The sequence below is a fragment of the Vidua chalybeata genome, chromosome 13 (genome assembly GCF_026979565.1).
Source record: "Vidua chalybeata isolate OUT-0048 chromosome 13, bVidCha1 merged haplotype, whole genome shotgun sequence".
NCBI classification, from domain to species: domain Eukaryota; kingdom Metazoa; phylum Chordata; class Aves; order Passeriformes; family Viduidae; genus Vidua; species Vidua chalybeata.
The window spans coordinates 10,734,753-10,762,244 of NC_071542.1; the positions used below are offsets into that span (position 1 = coordinate 10,734,753).

At 36.5% G+C, this 27,492-nt stretch overlaps 1 protein-coding gene across 1 annotated transcript in view; it reads left to right on the forward strand.

Annotated features, from left to right (window-relative positions):
• The first annotated feature begins 852 nt into the window (after positions 1-852).
• Positions 853-27,492, forward strand: part of TRPM7 (transient receptor potential cation channel subfamily M member 7) — a 33,519-nt gene continuing 6,879 nt past the window's right edge. The window contains exons 1-30 of the mRNA XM_053954974.1: positions 853-870; positions 1,985-2,064; positions 3,508-3,546; positions 4,000-4,198; positions 5,344-5,557; positions 6,093-6,217; positions 6,833-7,004; positions 7,894-8,068; positions 8,785-8,908; positions 9,461-9,533; positions 9,820-9,920; positions 10,777-10,911; positions 11,693-11,746; positions 12,289-12,429; positions 12,906-13,040; positions 13,636-13,916; positions 14,388-14,616; positions 15,859-16,014; positions 16,152-16,295; positions 16,879-17,007; positions 17,677-17,961; positions 19,012-19,186; positions 19,730-19,862; positions 20,670-20,854; positions 21,476-21,608; positions 22,083-22,798; positions 24,805-24,881; positions 25,759-25,818; positions 26,860-26,941; positions 27,316-27,386. Of these exons, the coding sequence (XP_053810949.1) occupies positions 853-870; positions 1,985-2,064; positions 3,508-3,546; positions 4,000-4,198; positions 5,344-5,557; positions 6,093-6,217; positions 6,833-7,004; positions 7,894-8,068; positions 8,785-8,908; positions 9,461-9,533; positions 9,820-9,920; positions 10,777-10,911; positions 11,693-11,746; positions 12,289-12,429; positions 12,906-13,040; positions 13,636-13,916; positions 14,388-14,616; positions 15,859-16,014; positions 16,152-16,295; positions 16,879-17,007; positions 17,677-17,961; positions 19,012-19,186; positions 19,730-19,862; positions 20,670-20,854; positions 21,476-21,608; positions 22,083-22,798; positions 24,805-24,881; positions 25,759-25,818; positions 26,860-26,941; positions 27,316-27,386 (4,641 nt within the window). The remainder of the gene's footprint in view (positions 871-1,984; positions 2,065-3,507; positions 3,547-3,999; positions 4,199-5,343; positions 5,558-6,092; positions 6,218-6,832; positions 7,005-7,893; positions 8,069-8,784; positions 8,909-9,460; positions 9,534-9,819; positions 9,921-10,776; positions 10,912-11,692; positions 11,747-12,288; positions 12,430-12,905; positions 13,041-13,635; positions 13,917-14,387; positions 14,617-15,858; positions 16,015-16,151; positions 16,296-16,878; positions 17,008-17,676; positions 17,962-19,011; positions 19,187-19,729; positions 19,863-20,669; positions 20,855-21,475; positions 21,609-22,082; positions 22,799-24,804; positions 24,882-25,758; positions 25,819-26,859; positions 26,942-27,315; positions 27,387-27,492) is intronic.

The following is a 27,492-nucleotide window of genomic DNA, read 5'->3' on the forward strand; positions in this document are numbered from 1 at the left end:
GAAGAGACCAAACTGTTTTATGTCCAACTCTTGTAAGGCAAAGGTGTCCTAGGAAATACTCAGCTCCTTTGTGGTGGATGGTACACTTTTCTTGCTAAAGAACTGAGGAGATGCTGCTAAAAGATGATTTCTGGGGACAGCAAAGGAAGTGATCTCTTTCTTTCACAAGCCTCTTAGGGGACAGTCACTTGCTTCTGCTTCAAAGGAGAATGAAAAGAGAACACACCAAAAAATATCCAACAAACAAAAAAGAGGGAAAAGGACCATAAATGGAATGGTGTAATGGAATCTTCCATAAAACTGTTTTTGCATATAATGTTTAATATCCTGCTTTTCCCTTCAAGGCCTTCCTTCTCCTTTGCTACAGCATTCATTCCTGTCTGTAGGGAAGGGAGCTAGGACAGTAGCAAATGATGACCTTGGCTGTTTAATTTATTCCAGGTGTGTAAAGGATTAGTTTAAATATGAAATGCACTGTGTGAGTGCTCATTCTATTGTCCTGCTTTTCCTTCCATGATTCTTTGCTGTGGATTGTGCATATTTTCTCCTTCTTTCTGTCTCCAGAAGTGCCTTTACTCTGCAACTTTCCCTACTCCTGGGAAGAGTAAAGGCCTTCTTAATGTGAAGACAGACTCTGGAGCAGCAGTTTGTTGCTGTCTTGATAAATTCATCATCAAAGTTCACTAAAGCAAAATATTGGAAGGTGATCATGATGAATAATGTTGGAAAGATCTGCTGAGTCTGGGAAATGTTTTGAAAGAGGGTGAGCAGTTCAGGAGCAGTTTTCTGAGGGTCTTTATTAAAATTAGCTGGTACATTCTTAGTTGTAATAATGTGTCCATATTATCCTAAATGGATATTGAAGTTGCAGTGAGTGAAAAATGCATCCATCTTAAACTTCTCTTAAAATCTAAAAAACCCCAAAAATCTTAATTTCTTCATCAGTTCTGCAGACCTCTGATTAGATACCTGTGAATAATATCCATCAGTCTTTTTTCCTCCTTCTTGTAAAATAAATCAGTGTGAAATTGATCAAATTTTTCTAAAGGTAAAATGTAAATGTAGCACATTGCTGTTAGCAGTGAAGCAATTTTAATGTAATCTCAGTGAGGATTTAAAATAATGTTGCATAAGATGCAAATTAGCATTCCAAGATTTTTTTTCATGTTTTTAATTTCTAAAAGTCCTGTCTGAATTTCTTTCCCAATGTATTGCTGAAACACGACACAGACATTACGCATTATGATGTTGTTTAGCAACTAACTTAAGATTATTATGTAAGATAATGTTAATGTGGTTGTTTAAAGCAACTGAAAGAAATTATGTCCAGTCATTAGAATAGTAAGCATTTGAAGCAGTGAACATGCTTAATTTCATGTTTTAGAACATTTTTCAAGCTTAACCTTTGAACACAGTTCAGAGATCCCAATTAATTTTATTTACTGAAATGAAAAGTATCTTGATGAAGAACAAAGGTTATGACCTATTTACTGCTAGTTGAAAAGATTGCCAGTGTTGTTAGAAAGCTTCCTTACCCACAATTCCAAGATGAAAATTTTACTTCATTAAAGAGGGAAATAAATGAAATTAGTATTATCTCAGTTTAATGCAGGTAATTAAAAAAAATTTTACATGATATTTTTTTTCTTAGCAAGATAGGGTAATAGTGTATCTTAAAATTGTTTATGGGGTGTTTTTTGGGAACATATTTACTTACATATTAAAATTTTTGCTATTGGAATGTTAGCTTTGAAAAATATTACTTCTGATTTGAAGTGATTTGTATATAAATTACATAATGATTCTGGTTGTCTCAGTTTTTGGAGAGATGTGTGAGATGCTTTAATAAGGTCATACATGGTTTTGTTAGTTTTTGAGAGAGCACCCCCCTCATTTTCTGACTCTTCTTTCCTTAAAAAGCTTTTTTCATTGCAAAGGTATGTGATTTGTATGTTATAATACTATTAAATTTTTTGTTTTTCAGTCCCAGAAATCCTGGATAGAAAATACTTTCACAAAGAGGGAGTGTGTGTATATTATACCAAGTTCAAAAGACCCCCACAGGTAAATGAGAAATTCTGCAAGACTTCATTGCTGCTCTTTAATGTTAAAAAAAGTCAGTATTCTCATGAGTGTTAGACTGTTTTTTTTGTATGAAATACTGTCTCGGGTTTGTGCTTTCATGACTGGACATTGTTGCTCTGTGAGTTGGATTTTCTTTTTCTTTTTCTGAAAGGACTTTGGCATTGCAGAAATCTCAAAAAAAATGTTCTTCCCCTGTTCCCTTTGCTGCTTCTTACCACTCCTCCTACTGATGTCTACGATCTGTTTTTAGTGACGGGGGTGTGAAAAAGAAATTTCTGAAGTCAGAAAGTCTCATAGAGATGTCCTCTACTGGAATTTAAAAAGCATCATTGTAAGTGTAGGGTGAAGTGTGAAAATCAACCTGACAGAGTAGAAAAAAAGGGTGAAGAATTCATAAAAGAATAAAGAAAACCAAGAATTGGGGTGGGGAAAAAATTACCAAAAAAAAAAAAAAAAAGGCTGAAGAAGTACTTGCTTCTAGGGAAAACAGATGAATGGGAACTGTTCAGATTTCATGTCACGTGTAATAATATTTCATCCTTAAGTTCTTAAAGGAAAAAAAAAACTAGGCTGAAAAACGGGGAAATATGTTTCTAAAGGGGAGGCTGAGGCCAAGAATATTTATCATATCTCACAGGCTGTTTTTACCTTATCTTAAATTAGAGGTGTGAAATCAAGCACGTTAATGGTAACTCTAGTGTATATCTAGCTGACTTTCACCAAGTGTTACAGGTATAATTTAAGAGTTCCTACAATGATTGAGTTTGATGTGCATAGTCATGACATTTGTGTCACAGATAAAGTCAAGTTGGAAATAGATTTAAAATTGGTATTTTTAAGGCAGTTTTGTCTCCCCATAATATTTACTATTGTAATTATGGATTTTAGATCACCATTTTTTTCTTAAACTTCATATATATGACAGCAGCTGAGAAACCTTTTCTTCTGAGGCTGAGGAAACTTCTATTTCACTCTTTTCTTTAAAAAGCACTTATAAATCTCTTTTGTTATACTGGGGCAGGTTACTGTTTTTCATTTAAGTACTTTGTTTTTAAACAGAAAAGAACTAAATGCTGTAGAATTTTCAAATTATTGTAAATAATTCACCACATTCCTTGAGATCATGTGACATGAGAAGCTTTTAGAATTTATAGCCACAATTGCAGCACATGGAAAATTTGCAAATGCAAACGAAGTAATTAGGAAGCTGTTAAAATTTCCAGAGCATTTAACAAGGAACAGAATGGTCTTCAACACTTGCCCTTTCAGTTTAAGCTATTAAGGTTACAATGGACTTTACAACTTTCCCACCACAATTTGTCCTTCAGTTTCTAAGAATGGCCTCTGGTTGTTGGTGAATTGCTCACTGTTGTGTGTGAATTGTGTGAGAAGTTTAGTCATATCTTTAAATATTTCTTACAGATGCCTTCCAGGATGTCAGATTTGTCAGCAACTTGTCAGGTAAAAGCTCTTTGTAATTACAATATTTAGAAATATTTTCTCATTAAGTGCTTTCATAATAGGGTTTTCAAAAGTTTTGATCAATATTATGAGTGACAAGTTGGTGAGAGGTTAGATATAAAATAAATATAACTAATGTTTAAAGAACTGTCTGCAATAAGTAGGTCATGGAGTTATAAATGTTATATAAATTACTTGGCTTCAAAGAAGCAATTTCTCCTGGCCTCCAGCTTGCTGCCTTAGTGAGCTTCAGTATTTTGCATAATAATATATATTGTAATTGACTATTGCTGTAAATATTTATGACAACAAGGCTCGCTCTGGAAAAAAGGTTTTTGTAATGTCTAGAATCTTTCCTTTCTACATCTATTCTGTTCCTGCTATCGATAAAGGAAGTTCTTTTCTCTTACAATGGTAGTATTTACCAAAGCATTCCCCATGCTCTGGGCGCAGGTGCTGCTGTGGCCGCTTGGTCAGACAACATGCTTGTTTCACTGCCAGTCTGGCTATGAAATACTCCGATGTGAAGCTGGGTGAAAACTACAATCAGGAAATAGAAGAATGGTCAGTGGAAAAACACACAGAACAGACCTCTACTGATGCTTATGGTGTCATCAACTTTCAAGGTGGCTCTCATTCTTACAGGGCTAAGGCATGTATGATGTTTTGTTGTTTCTTTTTTTTCTTACTCTCACCATGTTGGTGCTGAATGCTTCATTCAAATTCTGAAATTGGAAGCTGAAAATATTAACACCTCTATTATGACAAACCAGTGCCCTCTTCTGTTCTAGCATTTTTGTTGTGATTTGAATTCTTTCTAATTTCTATTTGTAAAAGATTTTTAGTTGTGGTAGAAATTATTTAAAGTGTATGCAGTTACAGGCTACAGGGGGTGCTTGTACAGTGTGACTTCTGTGGTCAAACCAAAGTGCTTGAGTGAGGGAGATGTGTTCTTTATGCTGCTGGCAGAAGCCCTAAGGACAGTCCAGTATTCCAGGTCAGATCATCTCTGTGAGAGAAGGGCCCTGGGCACAGTTCTTTCATATTCTTAATAGCAGTGTATGGGTTCCTTTGTACTTAGTGTAGCTTAAAATTGCTGTGAACCCTTTTCTAGGAGCACAGAAACACTGGGCTGCCCACTCATTCCTGCTTCCTTCTGCAGAGTACAAGTGGGGTTGCTCAAACCTGTTTAATGGAGTAGTGTTGTTTTGTTATTTAGAACTTTATTCAGAAAGGGTTCAATTTCTGCCTACTGTCCCCTCTATTCAGTAGCTCATTCTGAAGATGTGGCAGCATTATAGCTGATCAACCATCTACTTAATCTCATGCTGTTAAACATAGAGTGTTAAAAAGCTGCCAGTTTTGAAGTTTTCTGTTGAAAAATGTAGGTTTCCTTCCCACCAGGAACAGGGAAGGAAAACCAAGCAGTTGTAAAACTCTTTGCAGGGGACACAAAAGCCTCTCCCAGCATATGGCAGAGCTTTTACAGATACTTCTGAATTTCATCTAATTTAGAGATCATCCAGTGCTTTCATAGAGTCATTTTCTAGGTCACTATGCCAGTAGGATGGAATGCCATGCTCTTTCTGTAGTTGTTTCCTTTCCAAAATTTGCTTTCAAAACTGTCACATCTGGACAGAGGATATAAAGGAAGCTTGTTCATTTATTGCATCTGCTGTGTTTTGAAAAAGTGAATTACAGTTTCCATAGCCAGGAGTAGGATAACATATCCTGAAATACATCCTGGTTCTTCTTTTGACATATTTTAACCTTTAAACTCTGTTCTTGTGCCTGCAGTATGTGCGATTGTCATATGACACTAAGCCTGAAGCTATTTTGCAACTTATGCTCAAAGAATGGCAGATGGAGTTGCCAAAGCTTGTTATATCTGTCCATGGGGGCATGCAGAAATTTGAACTTCACCCACGCATCAAACAGTTGCTTGGCAAAGGTCTTATCAAAGCTGCAGTGACCACAGGAGCCTGGATTATAACTGGAGGAGTGAACACAGGTAAGGAGCTAGCAAAGAATGTGCACATTAACTGGATTGCAGTTTTACAAGAGCCAAAAGATTTAATGTATGGATGCATTGCTACATCCTAAAACAAAGACATTTGAATGAATTGGGTCAAATGAAATTTAAAAAATGCATTTTGAACATATGTATTTGAAAGTGGGCTACTGTTTTGTATTGAAAAGAGAAATGACATATAGAGAGGGGGGTTGGGTCTTTGGCTTTGTTTTGTTTGGTTGGTTGTTTTCTGGGTTTTGTTTTTGAAACAAGGAAGAGCGTAATGTGATTAAAAAGAAGTACAATAATGTGCTGGAAATTCTTTAGTTCTTGCTAGGCTAATATTTGTTTTGTTGAATGACTTTGTTTCCTCCTAGTAGATGTAGCACAGTGCCTTTTCTTTAGTAGTGTGTAAGTTGCTAGATCCTTAAAGGCCTGGTTATCTAAATAAAACAGTTAAACACGTAAATAAATATTTGTATTCTTAGTAAGATGTGGCATTCAATGCACTGGAATCTTTTTTATGCACGAACAGGTGTTGCAAAACATGTTGGTGATGCTCTAAGAGAACACGCTTCCAGATCATCTCGAAAGATTTGCACTATTGGGATTGCTCCGTGGGGAGTGATTGAAAACAGAAACGACCTTGTTGGAAGAGATGTAAGGATGAATTACCTAACTGAAATAATGATTTACCTCATTTACTTTTGACACGTCCGCTCAAGCATGTTTTTCTCTTGCTTTGCATCATTGGAATACTTGCTTTACTATGAAGATACACTGACATCTGTGACTTATGCAAGATCGCTACTGTAAACAAGTTGCAAAATGCAAATGTGCTACAGGAGGAGCTTGTTCTGAAGTACAATCCTTTTTCCTCCCTCACTGATACCATTGAATCAAATAACAAAAATGCTAAAGTAATGCAGAGAATTCACATTTAGAGAGGTTAATAAGTTGAAAATTTTGATGTGGAGTCTTCAGTGCTGCTGTTTGCCAGAGAAGTCACAAATTTTCCCCAAAGACACCTTTTCAAAGGATCTTTGTTACCCTTCAGAACAGCATCCTTCAGTGATACAATTATCTGCTTCCCTGCACAAAGTTCAGAGCTGCAGCTGTTGGTGTATCCTGATCCAAGGCATGCTTGTATGTGTCAGTGCTTCCTTATATGTGTCAATGTTTCGTGTTGAGCCACCAGTTCTTGTGTCTAGTTAAATTTCACAGAGACAAGTGAACCTTTGCAAGTAAAAGACATTGTTGTGTGCTTGCACTTAGGTGGTTGCTCCATATCAGACCTTGTTAAATCCATTAAGTAAATTAAACGTCCTAAATAACCTCCATTCCCATTTCATTCTGGTGGATGATGGAACAGTTGGGAAGTATGGAGCAGAAGTTAAACTGCGAAGAGAACTGGAAAAAACTATTAATTTGCAACGGATCCATGCAAGTAAGTAATTCTGGTGCCTGAGGGCTGTTACTATGGGTTCATGAAAAGGGTGTTTGCACCAAACATCTGAATGACAAAATAAAATAAATTAAAACTTTTGTTTATATTTCAAGTCTAAAACTGCAAATTTCAGCAGCTGCTCTGGACCCTAGTTATTGCTGGTAGATTTATTATTTCTCTGGGACCACAGAGGAATCCTTTATGAATAAAGTTGTGTATTTACTTTGTAAGAACAAACGTAAATCACTTCAGGTCTTGGTGTGTTGTCACCAAGTTCTGATTGGTCTGACTAATTAATGGTTTTGGCACTGATCACTGGCAGTTTCACAGTTTGCAGTATGGTGTTTTCCCAGTTGTGGAGCAACACATGTATTTTGACCCTTACAGGAATGCTCTTGCAATATTTCCAATCAGTAGAGGGTTCCTATGTACCTATATTCAAACTGTGTATGTGTTGTCAGCATTAGGAACTATTGGGGGAAGTTAGAAGAGGGGATTCAAAAAGAAAAATTCTTCAGTTTTCTGGTACCTATGTTCAAACAGTGTATGTGTTGTCACCATTGGGAACTACTGGGGGAAGTTAGGAGATTCAAAAAGAAAAATTCTTCAGTTTTCTGTGTTAGTTCATTAATGTTTCTGTGAGGAGTCTTTTCTCTTTTGTAGACTGTATCCTGTTGTATTGACCAGCTTGACAGTGCTTGTGTCCCAGCCCAGAATGTAGAGTGCTTGAAACTGTGCATTACCAACAGTTAATGTCTGGCAGACAGTATTTTAATGTTGATTCAACAGAAAGGACAAATCTGATTTATTAAATATGTAGAACTGGCCTTAGCATTCACTATACACTTATGGCGTTGTCGGGATTTTATCTTTGTTTGCCATTTTCCAGGAATTGGCCAAGGTGTGCCTGTGGTGGCACTTGTGTTTGAAGGTGGCCCCAACGTCATCCTCACCGTTCTAGACTTCCTTCAGGAGAGCCCTCCGGTGCCTGTGGTGGTGTGTGAGGGAACTGGCAGAGCTGCAGACATCCTGGCCTATGTTCATAAGCAAACAGAGGAGGGGGGGTAAGTGCCAGCAGTGCAGACTGTGGCAGAACCACTGGATGGGTCAGGTTGGAAGGGACCACAGTGGGTCATCCCAGAGCACACGGCACAGGATTGTGTCCAGACAGTTCTTGTCATACACAGATAAATGACACGGTGTACAGATGTGTGGCATCCATGTATGTCACCCACAGATGAGCTTTGTGACCATTTCTTCATGAATCTATACAAAAGCCTTTTCTGTTTAGTGCAGAAGACACTTGCCTGTTTTGAGAGTAGCTTCAAATAATAAAAGGGATGTGCTTGAGCTCCACAGTATTTGGTGATTTTTAGTCAGTTGTCCCTGTTGCAGGGGCTGCCTCTGAGCCCTGGGAGGCAGGGATCCAATGTAGCTGTAAACCAAACAGCTTTGTCCAGGCTAAGATTACAAATGCGTCTTACTCAGAGGAGTGACTGTTTATTGTTTTGTGTCAAAATCTTCTGGTTGAGAATATCTCAGAACTCAGTATGGGAAGGAAAGGGAGAGGGAGTTGAGTTACTTTTAGGAGGCAGTAGTATTGAATCATAGGTTAAGTAACCTGTAGTTCTTTCTAAAGATTACCCAAGGTTTTGCCACAGCAACAGTAATAAGCTTATAGATAGCAGGACTTTGAATGGACATGTTGAAACTAATTAAATGCATTGTTGTTATTACTGTTCATCTAAAACAATTGTTTTCCTGTTTGTTTCAATCTCAGGAATGTTCCTGAGGGTGCTGAACCTGAAATCATTTCAACCATCAAAAAGACATTTAACTTTGGTCAAAGTGAAGCAGTTCATTTGTTTCAGACACTGCTGGAATGCATGAAAAAAAAAGAACTTGTAAGTAGATCTTGCCATAACATTTTCTATGCAACGTGCGTGCATTTGTGGATATATTGTATGATTTTTTTTTCTTTTTTGATCTTTTAGTTATGACTACTAATAAAGGTATAGTATCACTGCATACTTAAAGTAAAACCACTTTATAGAGGTTATGTGTAGCCTAAGTTCAGGGACTGGTGTCTCATTTGTACATCACATTGTGCTCTTCTGAGATATAAAATTACCTTATTCAGCTAACCATGTGTGCTGGCAGGTTAATCTCATCATCTTTAATGGGCTGGAGAGGTAAACAGGATACTGTGTTATAGAGAGCAGTGAATTGTAATCATAGGAGGAAAAGAAGTTTAAATTAATTAAAAATTCCCACTTAGGAAAACAAAACAGAATGCACACTAAAAGTTTGTATTGAACGTAGACAGGCTTCAAGTTGCATTGAAGACGAGGTGTCTTTTATGTCAGGAATTGAAAAAATTTAAAAGACTGAAGCCAATAACCTTTGCCTGAAAATAACTTTTAAATATGTTTTCCCCATTTTGCCATTTTTGACAGATTACAGTTTTTCATATTGGGTCAGATGAACATCAAGACATTGATGTTGCAATACTTACAGCATTGTTAAAAGGTGAGACTTAATTTTTAAAGAACACTTGGAACCTTCAGCTATTATTGATTAGTGTTTATGTGATGAATCATGAATCATTTATAAAATACCAAGAGGAATTGTAAGTTTTTAAACAAATAGATATCTGTGTTCTCATTGTATAATGCTATAACATGACATAAATGATGACATATACAGCATAACTTCGTGGTGGATTGCTTAATTTGGCCTTTTCAGGAAGCAAGAATATTTATTATCTTGTATTATAATTAATTTTTAATTTTCTTCATTGTGTTTGCTTCTTAAGGCACGAATGCATCTGCATTTGACCAGCTTGTTCTTACACTTGCATGGGACAGAGTTGACATAGCCAAAAATCACGTTTTTGTTTATGGGCAACAATGGCTGGTATGTAATGGTCTGGGTTAAGCAGAATGATAATTCCTAATAGAGAGAAGCACAATTTACTGTAAAGGATGAATCTTGACTTTTGTAGAGAGAGACTTTGGAATATTGACAGGTTTATTTTGAGACAGTAATTTGGGTGTACTGCATAACCTTAAAGCTGTTTTGTTATTATGTATTTGAAAATGGTCCAAAAATTTTAGAAATGTGCTAACTGTTCTGAATAACTAGCAGAGAAAACAGATTGCAAAGGTGAAAGCTGAATTCATGTTAGTCATATGCTCTTTCTTCGTTACAGTTGCATGACCCTAGACAGTTCTTAAGAAGTATCTAGTAAAATGCACTGTTGGCAGCACTGCAGTGTCTTTTGAGGGAGGGACAAAATGTCTGGTTTTTTGTAGTTTGAAAATGAATTTAAGAACTACGTGGTGGCTCTTGCCTTTTCTGCCTAGTACTGTAAAAATAAAACATGAGCTTATTGAGTGTGCAGTCAGAAGTACATACTGTGTAAGGCTTGTTGATTGCCATGATGGTTCTGACATCTTTGTCAGAATCAAATTGTGCTTTAGATATTTTAGGTCTTTTTTTGTTTTATCCAATATCAGCTAATGAGAACACACCTCAATTATGTTAAACCAAATGTCTCCTTAGTCCTACTGTCTCAGTAGGCAGGACCTACAGAACAGTTCAAGTCTTCAGGTAACTGTAGAGGTTCAGGGGATATTCTGAACCAAGGGCGACATCTTTATAGACATGTAAGGTTTTTCCAGCCCTCAGAATGAAGGAGGTTGATACAGTATCTAGGTTCACTTTTTTACTGGCTCTCTCTAGGCTCCACCTTTTTGCTTATTTGTTGTAGGTTGGCTCTCTGGAACAGGCTATGCTGGATGCCCTTGTGATGGACAGAGTTGCATTTGTGAAACTTCTGATTGAAAATGGAGTAAGCATGCACAAATTTCTTACAATTCCCAGGCTGGAAGAACTTTATAACACAGTAAGTAAATGATTGCTTTTTAAGCTGCTTTTAGAACAGTTTTTTTTAGTTTGCTCAGCCTGTTGTGTCCTAGCTCGTGTGCAGCAGTCTGGAGGTTGTGGGGTGTTAGTAGGGAAGGCTCCTGGGCACAAGGCTGTGCACAGCCCCAGCAGCACCAAAATTGTCTGTCAGCAGGGTGTTCATCTGTGTGTGATGGTGGGGTTTGAGACTAAAGGGAAAATTGCAGCTTTGTGGACATACAAGGTGTGCAAAACACAGTGGAGAAGAGAACGAGAGAAAGTCACATGGGTGAAACTTGTGCCCAGAATCTGAGATCTATAGGGCTTCATAGGATGGATTCTGTCTGTAGCAGTTAACACCATAGTAGTTTTAGGAAGAATTTAATTTGTCAACCTGCATAGTTATAATTATTACTTAGAAAAATTTTGTTGCTGTAGGTGTTGATCTAAGAATTCCAAGGTAATTTTGATAACAGTATCCAAAGACAGAACAAAGAACCTTCCACCAAAAATTAGCTGATGTGAGTAGTACACAAATATGGCTTAGGTTTGTGTTAACAGTCTCAGTATCTGCTTTTGACAAAAAAAAGAAAAAAGAATTAATTCTTTAGCTAATAAAGCTCTGTAGAGAAGCCTCCTTGAGAAGTTTATTCATTTATTGTATTTATTTATATTTTAATATATTTTTGTATTCTAAATTAGTTTTTTAAATTAACCTCTTATGGTGCTGTTGTTGCATGCTAATTTCTCATTCCAAGTTTTCCTTCTCTTTTGTTGTAAAGAAACAAGGCCCAACTAACCCAACACTCTTTCATCTTGTTCGGGACGTCAAACAGGTATGCTGTCCATGTGAAAATCTGTCAAACTAGCAGTTACTTTTGTTAGTTTCTTGTATTTGACTATCAATTTGATCTGCAATTAATTAATTGAATTTTAAGTATTAAGCTACCTCTGCAGACATTTTGGTAGTTTTCAATATTTCTGTTGTATGCTTGGTGCCCTGTTGCCTAAAAGATGTTTAACCCAAAGACTGTTGTCTTTCATTTTTCTTTTGATTGTTTTTCTTCTTGGGGGGATTGGAAGCTGACACTTCCAGCATGGAGAAATTTTAGTTGTTAAAACAATAGACAAAAAACCTCTGGTGCCTCCCCCACCAATGGAATCTGTCCTGTTAGGGGAGTTCATGTAGACCTGGTCTTTCTTTAAAATTAATAACTGTTGAGTCATGTAGATGCTTTTTGGGTTTTGTGTTGGAGGGTTTTTTTATCATGAAAGGCTTCTTTTTTTTTTTTTTTTTTTTTAATTATTATTTAGAGCTGTGATAAAACATGTAGAAACACTCTAAGCAAGTTTAATATAATACCTTTTGTATTCCTAGGGAAATCTTCCTCCAGGATATAAAATCAACCTGATTGATGTGGGACTGGTTATTGAATATCTGATGGGAGGAACCTACAGATGCACCTACACAAGGAAACGCTTCAGAGCGATATACAACAGTCTCAGCGGGAACAATCGGGTACGTGCACTTGGGTAACAGCCCGTTTGTCCTCAGCTGAAAAAACCCAAACCTTTGTGTTTTGTACAATGATTGAATCCATGTTGGTTTGTTCTTCTTGTCAATGGACTGGTTCTTTTAAATGCAGTAGTAAGGACTATGAGGGCAGCTGAAAACTGTTCTGGGATTGAGGGCCAACAACAGGTTTTATTCTCCTCAACCTTATTCTAGCATATCCTAATTCCTTCTCTGTGGTTCCCTCTTTTTCTACTCATAGGGGAAGAAAGGACACTACACATGCAGATTCACCAGGGCTTGGGATGCAGATATTTTAGCTTCTTGTGCAAGCTACACTAACCAACAAGGTTAACTGCCCATTTAGCGACTTCTTAAAAACAATGAAAACAAACAGTTTGTTAAATATCCAGTGAGCATTGTGGTTTTGCTGTTGGAGTTCATCCATGTTTCAGTAACCAACCCCCTTTTCCTTGTTGCAGAGATCTGGGCGAAATCCTTCGAGTACCACTCCTCAGATGTGTAAAAGCCATGAGTCTTTTGGTAACAGGGCAGACAAGAAAGAAAAAATGCGCCATAATCATTTCATCAAAACAGCGCAGCCGTACAAACCAAAGGTGAGGGCTGTGAGGGGAACACGGGGTTTATTTCAAGTAGCTGAGAGTGGGGAGCCTGCTGAGTGTGAGTAGCAGCAATTGCATTGACTTTGGTAAAGCTGGAATTTCAACCTTGCTTTTGTACTCATTTCTAAACTGCAGCTTTTTAATAGGATTTTGTAAAGGGCATTTCTCGTTCTGTATAGGAGTCTTGTGGACAAGCTTTGATATGTTAGGGACAAAAAGGTTTCTTTGACAGAGTTCTGGTAATGAAGGTAGGACTCACATGGCTTGGTAGGTGGAGCAAGATTTGGCCATGTATTACTACTATAAGCAGTTTCCATGAATTTTTTTTATTTGTATGTATGTATATTAGTTACGGCTTTTCTTTGATCTATAATTCAAATTAATTCAGTCTCACATTATTAAAATGAATTGTACTTAACTGAAGTTTTTGAACAAAAGTTCCTGCCACTTTTTAAGTCCTCAAAAATTTTCTTTTTTTCTTCTTATAATTATTTATTATCTGGTACTGGATCACTCAGCATTTTATTTCAATTTACATAATGACCAAGCGTAGCGACTTAAAACGTGACTTTGTGATTTTATTTTAAAGATTGACACTGGTGCAGAAGAGGGAAAAAAGAAAAGAACCAAAGATGAAATAGTTGACATAGATGATCCTGAAACGAGACGTTTTGCTTATCCTCTGAACGAGCTGTTGCTGTGGGCAGTGCTGATGAAGAGGCAGAAGATGGCTCTTTTCTTCTGGCAGCACGGCGAGGAGTCCATGGCCAAAGCTTTGGTGGCTTGCAAAGTCTACCGGTCCATGGCATATGAGGCGAAACAAAGTGACCTTGTTGATGATACTTCAGAAGAACTGAAACAGTATTCCAAGTAAATTACATTCCTATTGTTCAAAATATTTTCTTGATCTCTGCAATGAAAGTAGTGGGCTACTTATGAACACGACACAAATTGTTGTGTTAGCACACTTGAAGACAATTATGTTTTGCTAAAAGGTTTAAGTGGAACTCTAGTAGAAGCTTTATATTAGATATTACTCTTTCTTGAGGGCTGTTAAAAGTCTTAATTTGTAGTCAAATTAAAAGGAGATTCAGTGTACCATTTTCTTCTGTGTAATTTCTGTGCGTTTTTAATAGCCGTTTTAGCATGCATATGTTTTTAACAGAAGTCACAGATTGATGTATTGTGCTTACAAATTACAGTGTATCTGTACAGAAGGGACAAATAATAGTCACTTCAAGTTATGCAAGTTGGGAATTTGTGTAGCAAAACTCTTGCTAAACTCATGGCCATTTCTATAGATACTATCTTTTGTTTTGTTGGTTTTTTTCTTCATTTTAGCGAGTTTGGTCAGCTGGCAGTTGAGCTGTTAGAGCAGTCCTTCCGACAAGATGAAACTATGGCCATGAAATTACTGACTTATGAACTTAAAAACTGGAGCAACTCCACTTGTCTGAAGCTGGCAGTGTCCTCAAGGCTCCGTCCATTTGTAGCTCACACTTGCACACAGATGTTGTTATCAGATATGTGGATGGGAAGGCTGAACATGAGGAAGAATTCATGGTACAAAGTAAGCACTGTTGCAGTTCATTCATGTAAAAAGGGTCAATGGAGTTTGTTTAAAGGGAAGAAAAGTGTGTGTTTAAATGCTGTTAGTGTAAAGCTTTCACAACTATAGCTTTTATTAATAAATCCTGTAAACCAGTCTCCTGTAACATAATCAAAACTGGAATATTTGTTGTAAACGCTTCTTTTGACACTCTATTATCTTTTCAAATAAGGTACAGAAATATAGAAGGCAAAAACCAGGCAAGTAGCCTTTAATCAGAGGCTTAAAGAGATCATGTGAATACTAATCCACTACTAAAAACATAGTAGTAACAATCCTTAACAGATGGAAAACCTGTTGTAAGACTGTAGTTTCATGCATTTTGGCTTTTTACAGGGAGCACATAAGACTTGATGTAAAAAAGCTTTGTGAATATCCTATTTTGGAGGAACTGAGCAAAAGCAGGGCACAGAACGAAACAAGGGTAGGCAAATCGGGGACAGGTTTTCCAGTGGTGCCCTTTGTGTGGTACAGATCAATTGTGATCTAGACAGAGATAATTGATATAGATCAATTGAACCAAAATGGGAGTTGCATATTTCTGTGAGAAATTAGGTATCACGACTTAATTGTTGATAGAAATAAAATGAAATAAACCTTTCCTACAAAATACCTATAAGCATCATTTAACTTGTGACCTACTAAAATCCTCTTTGATAACTGATTAACTGTTTTCTTGCTTGCTTTGTAACAGGCTAATGACAGTAAATAGCTTTCACTTACTCTCTTCATCTATACCTTAGCTCATTTTTTTACCATAAATTGAAAAAAAAAAAAAAAAAACCCAAACAAAACATACACCACTCCCCCTCTCCCCCCCCACAAACCACAACCTTGTTTTATGGTTTTAAAATACACTTTAACAATACACTGTTCCAAAGCTTCTGGGAGTGGATTAAATAACAGAGTGAACAGAACACCTCTATGTCCTTGGAACACATTCTTTCTAGTAGCTTTGAATTTTGGAATTTGTTGGTTTTTCCCATTTCCTATGTCTTCAAGTCAAGAAACACTCTGTATATGTGATCCTAAGCTCTTAAGTGTATATACAAGTAATGGCAACTAATTATTTTCTACATTTTCCCCCTCAAGAACAAGCAAGTGAAATTTAGATATCTTTTCAAAGGCTATTCTGTGTGTTGGTGTATTCTGATGCTTTAATGTAGTTGTGAACTATTTACACTTAGTATCCATCTTTTCCAGGTGATATTGAGTATTCTACTCCCTCCTGCTATACTGCTGTTGGAATATAAGACCAAGGCTGAAATGTCACATATTCCTCAGTCTCAAGATGCACATCAAATGGCAATGGATGACAGTGAGAACAACTTCCAGACTGCAGCAGATGAAATACCTATGGTAATGTGGGGCAGAGGGAGATATTAAAAACAATATTCCTCACTTAAATAATTACATTTTTAAATTAAAGAAGTGAAATTTAGTGCCAGAAAGCATATATTTTTGTGGGGGAAGTTAACAGTTTTTTTTTATTTTAGGAGGTTTTTAAAGAAGTGAGGATCTTGGACAATAGTTTTGAAAAGCATGACATGGAGACTCCAGCAAAACCTAAAAGACTCCCAATTACACAGAAGTTTTATGCATTTTATCATGCTCCAATTGTGAAGTTTTGGTTTAATACGGTGAGTTTTTTTTCTGTGTAGTGTGTATTTTATTTGGAAATGTAGCACAGACTTTTGGGTTATTTTCCCAACATGTAGTTCTGATTGAGTCAATGTTAAGCACTATCCAAAAAGCAGACAGAAAACCCCTTACCTTGCTGAGCTGGAAATGAGAAATACTTCATTTCATAAAACTGTATAAGCACATGCTGTGCCCTGTGGTTTGGGGTTTTTTTTATTCTGTTCTGAGTAATTCTCTTCATAGTTGCTAGCAGGAGTTCTATAAGCATGTATTAATCTCAAGTGCATGCACAGCTTCGTTTCAATCAGTGTAATAGAAATGCTAGAATTTGTACTAAAGGAAAATAGCTGTAATAAGAGCAAAGCTTTCCTAACAATAAATAGATTATTACAGCTATTTTTCCTTTTCTAAGATGAAAATGTTTGTATCCCCTTATAAATAATAACTTGTCTATTTAAAAGGGTAAATATAGTCTTGTAATCCTACTTGAAGCTTTTATTGTATACCACATCAAAAGATTCCATGTATGTCTTTAAAGGATCCTTCAGTAATTGTATGTATATGTTTTATTTGGTTTTTTAGTTGGCATACTTAGGATTCCTCATGCTCTACACATTTGTAGTTCTTGTAAAAATGGAAGAATTACCATCTGTTCAGGAGTGGATTGTTATTGCTTACATTTTCACATCAGCAATTGAGAAAATTCGTGAGGTATGCCTGTAACAATCTGGGATTTTAGCCTTTTTTTTGTCAGTTAAAACGGTAGGCTTTAAACTATTATTCTGTAAACAAGAAAAGTGAAGAAACTTCAAGCATCAGAGTACATGATTTAATACCTTTATCTTAAAGCTTGGTATAGATTGCTCGATGGAGGCCTTGTAAAATGTGTATTTATTTGTCAGGCAGGCTCTGCCACTGTGCTATGACCAAGATAGCAAAAAAAAAAATAAAAGCTTTAGTGACACAGGAGAGCCATCATAACTACAATGTTCCTGGTCAGCAAGAGACTTTACAGGAGTTCTGTAATAATTTTTAAATGGGAGAGATGAAGTTAGTCCCTTAACCTGGTACATGAGGCTCAACTGAAGGCGGATAGGATTCATTTTTGTCAAAGTAGCTGCCTCAAAAGAAATAAAAACATCACCAAAACCCACTAATTCCAAAATGCCTTAATGGATTGTTTAGACAGAGCAAAACCCTCCTTTCCTTGTTGTGAAGCTGACACAGTTAAACACTAGTTTTTATTGCTCAGCATTTAAGGGTTCTCCATTTTAATAGCTATTACATTTTTACAAGTTAAAAATGCTAGTGATTCACATATTTTACTGTTGGTCCCTGTGCAATAACTGTGAGCTGTCCTGACCCTAATTTCTTGTACAGATTTTTATGTCAGAGGCTGGGAAGATTAATCAGAAGATCAAAGTGTGGTTCAGTGATTACTTCAATATCAGTGACACAGTTGCCATTGTCACTTTCTTCATCGGGTTTGCGTTAAGATTTGGAGCCAAGGGGAATTTTGGAGAAAACACTTACAGAGAAAATTACGTCTTTGTTGCTGGAAGAATAACATACTGTCTCAATATAATTTTTTGGTATGTGCGATTACTGGATTTTCTAGCTGTAAATCAACAGGCTGGCCCTTATGTTATGATGATTGGGAAAATGGTAAGTACTACGTTTGTTACTGATTTTTTTTTTTTCCCCCAACTGCATCCATTTACAACTTCTCTCAGTAGTTTTATTTAGTTAGAAGTTTTTTATCCTGCTGTAATAGGAAAGTTGGTGTGCAGAATTAGCTAGCTGAAATATAACGTAAAGGATTTCAGAAGAAGCACTGATTATTAGAAGGCTTCCTTTATGGAGCTCTCTCTGTTACATAAATGTAAAAAAAATGGCAAATCTTCCTTCTCTGGCCTGTTTTGTTCTCAGATATCAGAGACCTAAATGACTATGATGAAGCCTTTGTCTTGATTCAGCTTTCCATTTAGGTCTGAAATTTATAGCCTGTGTGTTCTTTAGGTCAAAACTTTAAACTTGTTTAGTGTCCTGAAGCACCTTCATGGTTCTGTGCTATGGAAAACTGGTAATAGATTGTGCTTCTTGTCACCTCACACAAAAAATACTAAAATGGTTTAAACTTAAATGATCTCTCCCTACAGTCAGTAGCTATTCTAAATGTTAAAAACCATTTTAAGGCTCGAGAGCTGTATATATGAATGTGGAAGGGGCTTTTGTGTTTCTTCCCTCTATAAAATGGTTCTTACAAAATTGAACCTTGTCATTCCTTAAAAACAAGGGCATCAAGTTGCTCATTTCTCACTTTGATTTTTTGCAAGAGGCAAAGGTTCTGTGTTCCTGCCCTTGGAAAACTACGTTTGTTTTTTGTGCAGCTATCGAGTACCTTTAAGAAGGAATATTTCTTTTTGTCAGCTGCTCCTTGTGTACCTAACAGAATTCAAGTTGAAAGGGAAATACACTCAGTTGCCTTTGGCCAAGGATACTAAATACATTATAAGAAAGGACATGGAATTTTCGGGGTTTTTTACAAGGCTTGTTATTTAACAAAATTTTCTGAGTGAAATATCTGTGTCCTGGACTCTTTTCCTTACATAATACATAGAATTTCTCAAGTGTACACTGTCACTGTAGAAATTTTTAGAGTTGTGAGATCACATTTATGACCTTGTGGATTAACTGACTTTTTTGTGTTAATAGGTGGCCAACATGTTTTACATTGTGGTGATTATGGCGCTTGTACTACTTAGTTTTGGTGTTCCCAGGAAGGCAATACTGTATCCTGATGAGGCACCCTCTTGGACTCTTGCTAGAGATATTGTGTTTCATCCATACTGGATGATTTTTGGTGAAGTCTATGCCTATGAAATTGATGGTAAGATACTGCAATTATGTAGCAAGTAAAGAGAAAACGTACTCTGATAAGGTCTGATCAAAATCTTATGGAATTCCAATTTTATTAAAGTCCCAGTACTGTTGGCATTGATCCCTTTTGTGGGTTGCAGCTGTAAAACTGTGACCTGATTTTTCATTTGCTTTTCTAAAACTTGTTTGGCTTAGAATGAAAACTACATAATTACAATTTCTTTCATGGCTATTCCTAGCAAGATATGGGAATTCTGCCTCACAGCTATCATGACAAAAATTTGGCTGTGGTGATGTACTATGCTTTTTTTAAAAAGCCAAAAATATGATTACAGCATAGTATCAGCCAGAAACATTGTCTCTGATATTTTTCTACCATGTTCCTAAATGCATGGAGACATTTCGAAACTGCAGAACCAGTGCATCATAGTTGGTTGTTGCAAACTGTAAGTGACCTTTTTTTTTTTTTAGGGTTTTTTTAATTGTGTCTGTACCTGCTAGGAGTTCAAAAAGATGTACATGTCTTCTCTGTATCTTTTTTTTCCCAACACAGTGTGTGCAAATAATTCTGATGAAAAAGTTGCTCATCTCTGTGGCCCAGGAACATGGTTGACCCCGTTTCTTCAAGCTGTCTACCTCTTTGTACAGTACATAATCATGGTTAATCTCCTAATTGCATTTTTCAAGTAAGTATGTAGATAAAAGGTAATTTTTGCTAATAATTGGATGAGTGTCTATCTCATTGAAATAACACGACAAGATAAGAACTGATGCCAGATCAAAGCAATCCCATTTCCTGGAAGTTTTTTCAGGTTCTAAGGCTGGTCTTTCTCTTCCTCACTGCAAGGCCATGACTAAGTTAGAGAAGTGTGTGATGTGTCCAGTTCACATCACATCTGTGAGGTCAGGGGAATCAGAAGTTAAAGGAAAACTTCTCTTTTTCAGAAAACAAACAAAACAAAATTATTTCTTTGTCTTTATTGACTGTTGTTCCTAAATTCACTGAATGTTCTCCAGTTGGTTGGGTTCAGTTGTAGTAAGTTGTCTGCAAGTGTTTGATTTGTGGGCATAAGCAGCTCAGGAACATTGAAGAAGGCAGACTGCAAAATTAATGTGGTGTGATATAAAATTCTGGGTTTAGTTAGAAATAATTAATTTTTTTGTTCAGCAAACTTGAAATTTGATCTCAGTGTAATTAATTTCTGAATAAAGATACTGACAGGAAATAGTTACCTGATAGGAGAATTTTTTTAGCCCTCTCCTTGCTCTGGATCATGGTGTTCTCTTGAATGTGTTTCCAACTTCCACAAAATTCATTTTGCAGCAGAAAACAAGTTTATGCTTTCATCTCTTATTTAACTGGCTTCAGAATTCAAGATTGTTATCAAAGTGTTAAAAAACAAACAATCCAACAACCACTAAACAAACACCAACAACTCCCCACCACCCCAAAAAACACCTTGATGTGTTAATATTGTTCTGTTCCCTTTCAGCAACGTGTATTTACAAGTCAAGGCAATTTCAAACATTGTGTGGAAGTATCAGCGCTATCATTTCATTATGGCCTACCATGAAAAACCTGTTCTGCCTCCACCACTGATCATTCTTAGCCACATGGCTTCCCTCTTCTGCTGTATATGTAAAAGAAGAAAGACAGACAAGACTTCAGATGGGCCAAGTATGAACAGTTATCCCAAAAATTGCAGTGATGTTTTTGATATGGTTAAAGCAAACTGTCAGACAAACGCCATGTTCTTGGTTATACTGTGTATTGTGAATAAAGTCAAAGTGGGTCTTAATTTTATGTGTTTTCAATATTGATAATTCTTTTGAAAAATCACCATGGTTTTCTTAAGAGTTTAATGCCAGCCCCTAGAATCTCCAGTAAAATAACCTATCACACAAATGTATATATTAAATTTATTGTTACTGCTAATGGAGAGGATTTTTTTCTTTCTGTAAGACTTCTTTGAAACTTAAAAAAAATAAAATCCAGGTAAGGAATCTAGCTTCTGCCTCAAAGGAATTGAAGGGTAGGATCGTAAGGAATGATAATATTGTGTGCAGATCCTCTCAGAATTACTATTTTCATTTTATTTTATTATCTATCTTATTGAACTTTTTTTTTTGCAATGAGAGAGGAATGGTCTTAGGTGGCCCTCTGATAGGATTTTTTGGTTTTATTTTTGTTCTTATTGTAGTTTTATTGTTAACATCCTTTATAGAGTTATGACTATTAATTTTCAGCACCTGTACCACTTCACTACATACATCATCCGAAATGTTGATCTCTCTTTAGAACTCTTCCTGACAGAAGAAGATCAGAAGAAACTTCATGATTTTGAAGAGCTGTGTGTTGAGATGTATTTCAATGAAAAGGATGATAAATTTCATTCTGGAAGTGAGGAGAGGATTCGAGTCACATTCGAACGGTAGAATATTTACAATTAAAATTTCTGAATAGAGAATTAGAACTTTTACAGGTTTTTTTAAATGTACTTTAAAGGGGGAGAAATGCGGTTCCAGAACATAAAGTGTTTATGCAAATTTTATATGATATCTTTGCATTGCTATGCAGAAACTGATAATGTGATTGATGCTTCTTGATCTACAGAAGCACCCAGTAAACCGAGGCAATCGTATTATTTAGCTTCCCATGATGTTTTAATAAACTGTTAGATTTCAGAAAGTGCTGTAGGCCCTCTATTGATAGCTGTTTTAATTCTGTGATTCAGAAGTATTTACAAATGTTGCATTACAAAACAGTCCAATGCTATCGTATTATTGTGACATTTCAAAGTTGTTTTTTGCCCTGATTAAATGGACAGAAAGGGTTATAATCTGTGTTTTTTTGCATATTGAGAAAAATACCTTTCATATCTACTTCATAATTTGATTTTTTTTAGGGTGGAACAAATGTGCATTCAGATAAAGGAAGTTGGTGATCGTGTCAACTACATTAAAAGGTCATTACAGTCTTTAGATTCACAGATTGGCCACCTCCAGGATCTGTCTGCTCTAACTGTGGATACTCTGAAAACACTGACTGCGCAGAAAGCTTCAGAAGCCAGCAAGGTTCACAATGAAATCACCCGGGAACTGAGCATTTCAAAACATTTGGCACAAAATCTCATTGAAGATGGCTCTCTCAGATCATCTGTGTGGAAAAAGCACAGCATTGGAAATGTCTTTGGTTCTTTTCCACAAGGAGGCCTTGAGAGTAATAACCCTTTACTCTGTAACATTTCTATCCGTGATGACAAAGAAGTCCAGCATAAGACAATTGGTCAGGAGTTGGCTCTGGTTCCCCGAAGAGAAGAAAAAAACTTCCAAGAGGCAGGTTCCTCAGGCAGTGCCTTATTTTCAAATGCTGTTTCCCCTCCAGAACTTCGCCAGCGAATACAGGCTGCAGAGATCTCAAAATCCACTAGTAAAAGTAAAAAATTAGGCAACTCATCCAACAGCATGCCACATGTAACATCCCCAACAACAAAGTTTTTTGTTAGCACTCCATCTCGACCCAGTTGCAAAAGTCAGCTGGATTCTTCAGCAAAGCATGAAGAGACTGTTTTCTCTAAGGCCACAGAAGGAGATAATAATGTAGAATTTGGTGCATTTGTGGGTAAGTATAACAAAGTAGATTCTGAGTGTCCTGAAGTCATTATTAGCTGCTCTTATCCTCTTGCTTCTGGCTCTGCTTGCCTTGCTTTCACCCAACCTTGTGTTGAAAATGGAGGATACGTTAATTGTGGTTTTATTCATGATGAGAGTGACACTAATGATAACTACAGCTGCAGAGTTGACAAATGTGCTCACCAGTCCCCTGTCAAGTTAGCGAAGAACAAGCCCCAAACGAAGTTCTCTTTGTCAACGGGCGACTTGATGTCAACAGTCAACTGTGGCGGCTCACATGGAAAATTGAATGTTAAAGATGAACTTTCCAAAAGTCAGCATGTCCATGCAATGGAACTGCAAACCCGAGATTTATGTTCTAACATCCTTATGGGACTACTTCATAAACTGTGGACCAAATCTAAGCCACAAGGTTTGACTTATCAAGAATTGTATGGTATTTTGGGTGTATTCCGGTTGCAGGTGACTTTATTCTACCATTTTGCTCTGCTTTTTTTGCATTTAACATCTCTAATTTCCCTATGTTGCTTGAATGTTTTTTTTAACTGAAATTATAATTTCTCCATAATTCTGTCACATAGACAATATTTTTCTGAAAAACATTAAGCAGTTGTTGAGTATAGCAGTTTTGGGCAATTAGCAACTGTACAACTTGGTACGGGCACTGTAGACAAACCTTTTCTGGCTCATTATAAAGCTCCTACCTTCTGATTGCATAAATCAAAAATATTGTCTATTTCTTGACGTAATTACAGAACACTACTCAGGCTGATGGAGTCCTGGACAAATATCTTTGTGGTATCTGTGTCAAGCTGAGGGTTCCTCCTATACTGTATCTTTAAACACTGTTACAGCTGGGATCTTCCACTGTTGCCTAGGCTAACCTGTGTTGGGGCTATCATTTTGGAAGCTTCCAAAGTCCTTTAATTCAATACAACATTTTGCCTCCCCTCAAGTTCTGCTTAACAGTAAAAAGGTGGATGGTTTTGGTTAGTTACCTACGTATTTGAATGGTAAAACAGTGGCAGATTCATTGCAAAACACAGGTGTGGGTTTACTAACTGATCCCTGTAAAGTCGATAATGCTTTAAGTATGCTTAGTGTTTAGTAGAAGATTGTAATCTGGAATTGTCAGGTTGCCTGCAGAGGTGTCGTCTTGCAATAGTTGTTTAGGGATGTCTCAGTGTTTTCCAGAGATTTGCGGAGGTTGTATAAATTTAAATCTCTAGACAAGAGTTTATCCTACTGCTGTGAAACTTGGATTTCTAAGAAGTTACCTACATTAGCTATTAATGTATAAGTGCCTCATGGTTGAAAAAAGAAAGCAAGGCTAAAAATTATGGACAGTGATTGTACAACTCTTATCTAATCTTTAAATGTACTTCACCACTAATAACTTTGAATACTAACTATACTTATTTACTGGAGCCAGATTTTTTTTTGTATATGGTCCTCTGACATCTCTAGCATTTAGAACATACCCTTCATTCTTACTGTCCACAATTTACACCACTTGTGATTCCATGCAGGTTTCAATTGTGAAGCCAAGTAGGTTTTCATTCGTTATAAAGCCATATGATTGGGAAAATTCTGGAAAGTATTTCTTGCAACTGGGAGGATGAAGGGTATATTGTAAAAGCTACCTCCAGGAAACTGTCTACTTTCCCTTCATTTGTCAAGCATACCTAAAAGTTCTGTAATCCAGGCCTTGTTCCTTTCCTGTGAGGAGCATACGCTTGAGTAAAAATTTCAAATATTAGATTTACTTTTTGAATCGTGGTGCTCCACACCTCAGTACGGGAAAGGCAATAGTTCGATATTGTTACACTGATCTTCACTTCAGCGTGTTTGTGATGTCTTTCCTAGTGCAAACAGGCACACAGACCTTAGGTGGTTTGTAACCCTTTGCTATGGTGATGCAAACTATTGGCATGGTCAGAACACTGGAGGTTGCCTTTGATTTTGAATACTCTTTTTGAATTCACTGTGTCAAAGGTCACAGAGACAGCATGGACCTACAGCGGTTCAAAGAGGCAGCCAGCAAAATGAGGGAAAGAAGTGCTGATATCGAGGTGAGCATGAAAGGCTTTGTCAAATATGTTAATGGGGATCATTTTCTTTTAAACTCTAACCTCAGAGTATGTTTGGAAAAACTCTAAGACAAATATAATCAAAAAACTTACACATGGATTGCAGACTGCACTTTGCATCTGCTTCATGATAAAAAAAAAATCTTGTGAAAACTCATGTAACCTTAACTGCCATCAAGTACTGTTGCTTCATAATAGGGATACTACTAATGAAATAAACAAGCTTTGAGGTTATGAAAGCTAAGATGACTACAACTGTGAATCAAGATAAAATTAAGTATCCCATAATTCATGTTAAACTAAATATTTTACACTCATAAATTTCAAGAGCAGCCTTTAGGAAGACTGGAGTAATTTACATTATAATTTATAGATGACAGTGTATATCATTTTCAAAAGTGAAAAAAATAGTTCATTATGCTTCCAAGAAGAAAAATCTTTTTAATAAACTTGTCATAAACTAAAATGAATAATTTCAATTTCCTTAAAGAAATTTCCTTAGAGAATAATAAAAATTACTAAAATGGAAAAGTAATTAATCATAAACCTGCCTTCCAAGTATTATAGTGTATATATATGTGAGTGTATATATATATATATATATATATATATGACTACTAGTTTTTGCCATGTAGCTGTTGAATTAGCACATACAAATTACTATTTGCAGTTATCATGCATTCAGGAGAGAATACACCTGAGAATTGCATTATGACCATTTGCAATGCTTCTGTTCTGCTGAGTTGCTTCTTCTGAACCTTTTGATGAGTATAATGTGTGACCAAAAAGCTTTTTGTATGTATTTTTGGCACAGTTTTTTTGGTATTATTGTCAACAATTTACTTTGTTTCTTTGGTAGGAGCAGCAGGAAGACTTCAAAAAAGCTATATTGGAGGGTATAGAGACAACCAGACTTCAAGTAAGTAACGAAAGTTTCCATTTATTAGGAATGTTATTTTCAACAGTTGCTAAAAGTGTTCTTTGCAGTAAAGACATGGGTCTCTGTTCTTATCTCATTATCTGTAAACTGGATGTCTCCTTGACATAGGTCTAAAACGTTCTAGTGTTTAGGGATGTAAAGAAATAGTTTTTATGCACACAACCACACATCAGATAGGTATTTTGGACACAAACACACAGAGGCCCGTGTATGTTTATGTGTGTGGGGTGTATTCTGTAAGAGGCAAGGGTGAAAAGGGTGGTAACAACTTCCTAACTGTTATAATTTTAGGAATCAAAAGCAGGGCACAATAAATTCTTACATTTTATTCAGGTAACCACTGGAGGTAATAAATGAGTAAACCCTATTCCACTCTACACATAGTCCTAGTCTGTGATGAAACCACCTTTCTCCTTTTTTGCAAAAGAAATATTTTGTTATCAAAAGTCGACCACTTCAGTACATAGTCCAACAATGTGTAATTGCTATGAAGAAGTATTTCCATAAGGAAATTGCTGTCATAACCCATAGGTTTTTACATGACAGGAGTTTACTACATTTTGTTGCTATTTTAAGTGGATGCAAATTGAAATTTAGTTTCTGCCAGACCCACATTCTTATATAAAAACTGATCGCCAACAAAGGCATGAAACAGATGAGCTGAACATGATGCTTGTAGGGATCCAGTGTAATTGACATTTCTGTAGTTCTATCCTATTGTAACATTCCCTTGCAAGGAACTCTTTTGGTGTGGGTCAGGAGTCTTAATGTGTGCCTGAAAATGTTACAGCTGGTGGCTACTGTGAGAAGAGCATTTTAATTGTGCATGCACTATTAAATGAATGCACTCAACTTGTGCATTTCAATGCAGTGAGGTATTTGAAGTACATCCAGAAATTTGGAAGAGTCCTGGCCAGTCCTAAAAAGAAAAACTGGGCAGATTGTGTTCCAAGAGTAGTAGTTGAAAGCAATAATGGTAATGATGACTGATGGTAAATATAATTTTTTTTTTTTTGGTAGGGTCTTCAAACTGACAGTGATCTACAACAATCCAGTTCTTGTGGTGGGTTCACTGACCCTCTGACAGCCCACTCAGAGCAGTGTAAGTCTGGGCTCCGTTCAGGTCCCCTAATGTCTCTAACTTGCCTTGCTAGTGGGTATCCGAAGAAGATGTATAGGAAACACAAATGGTTAAATAATCTCGAAATATTTTCATGTTTGGTAGTACTTGAATCTTCTGCTTCTTGTGGTTCTTCTAGCCATGCCAGGTCAGTTCTATTACCTTGGATTTGCCACAGACAGCCAGAGTTGTAAAAAGTGAAGTGATCTGGTTAGGACTGCAGACTTCTTTTAAAGTTGTGGGTCAGGCTTGTTTCATGAGAGCTACATTAAGGTGTCTGTTTGTTCACTGTTAGGAAACAGGTGACAGTGACAGCTGCCATTCTTTGACCAGTTACAAATCTCCTTCATTTGTAGTGTACAGCAAGAGCAGGAGAGCATCGAGTGAAGACACGCAGCAAGTCGACTCTAAAGCAGCCTTACTGACGGTTTGTATCAACCTTTTGTGATATTCTTGAGCAGAACTAGAAGCTGAACAAATAAAGGAGAAGAAACAGATAAAGAGTAATACTGATTTGTGGACTTGCTTGTTCT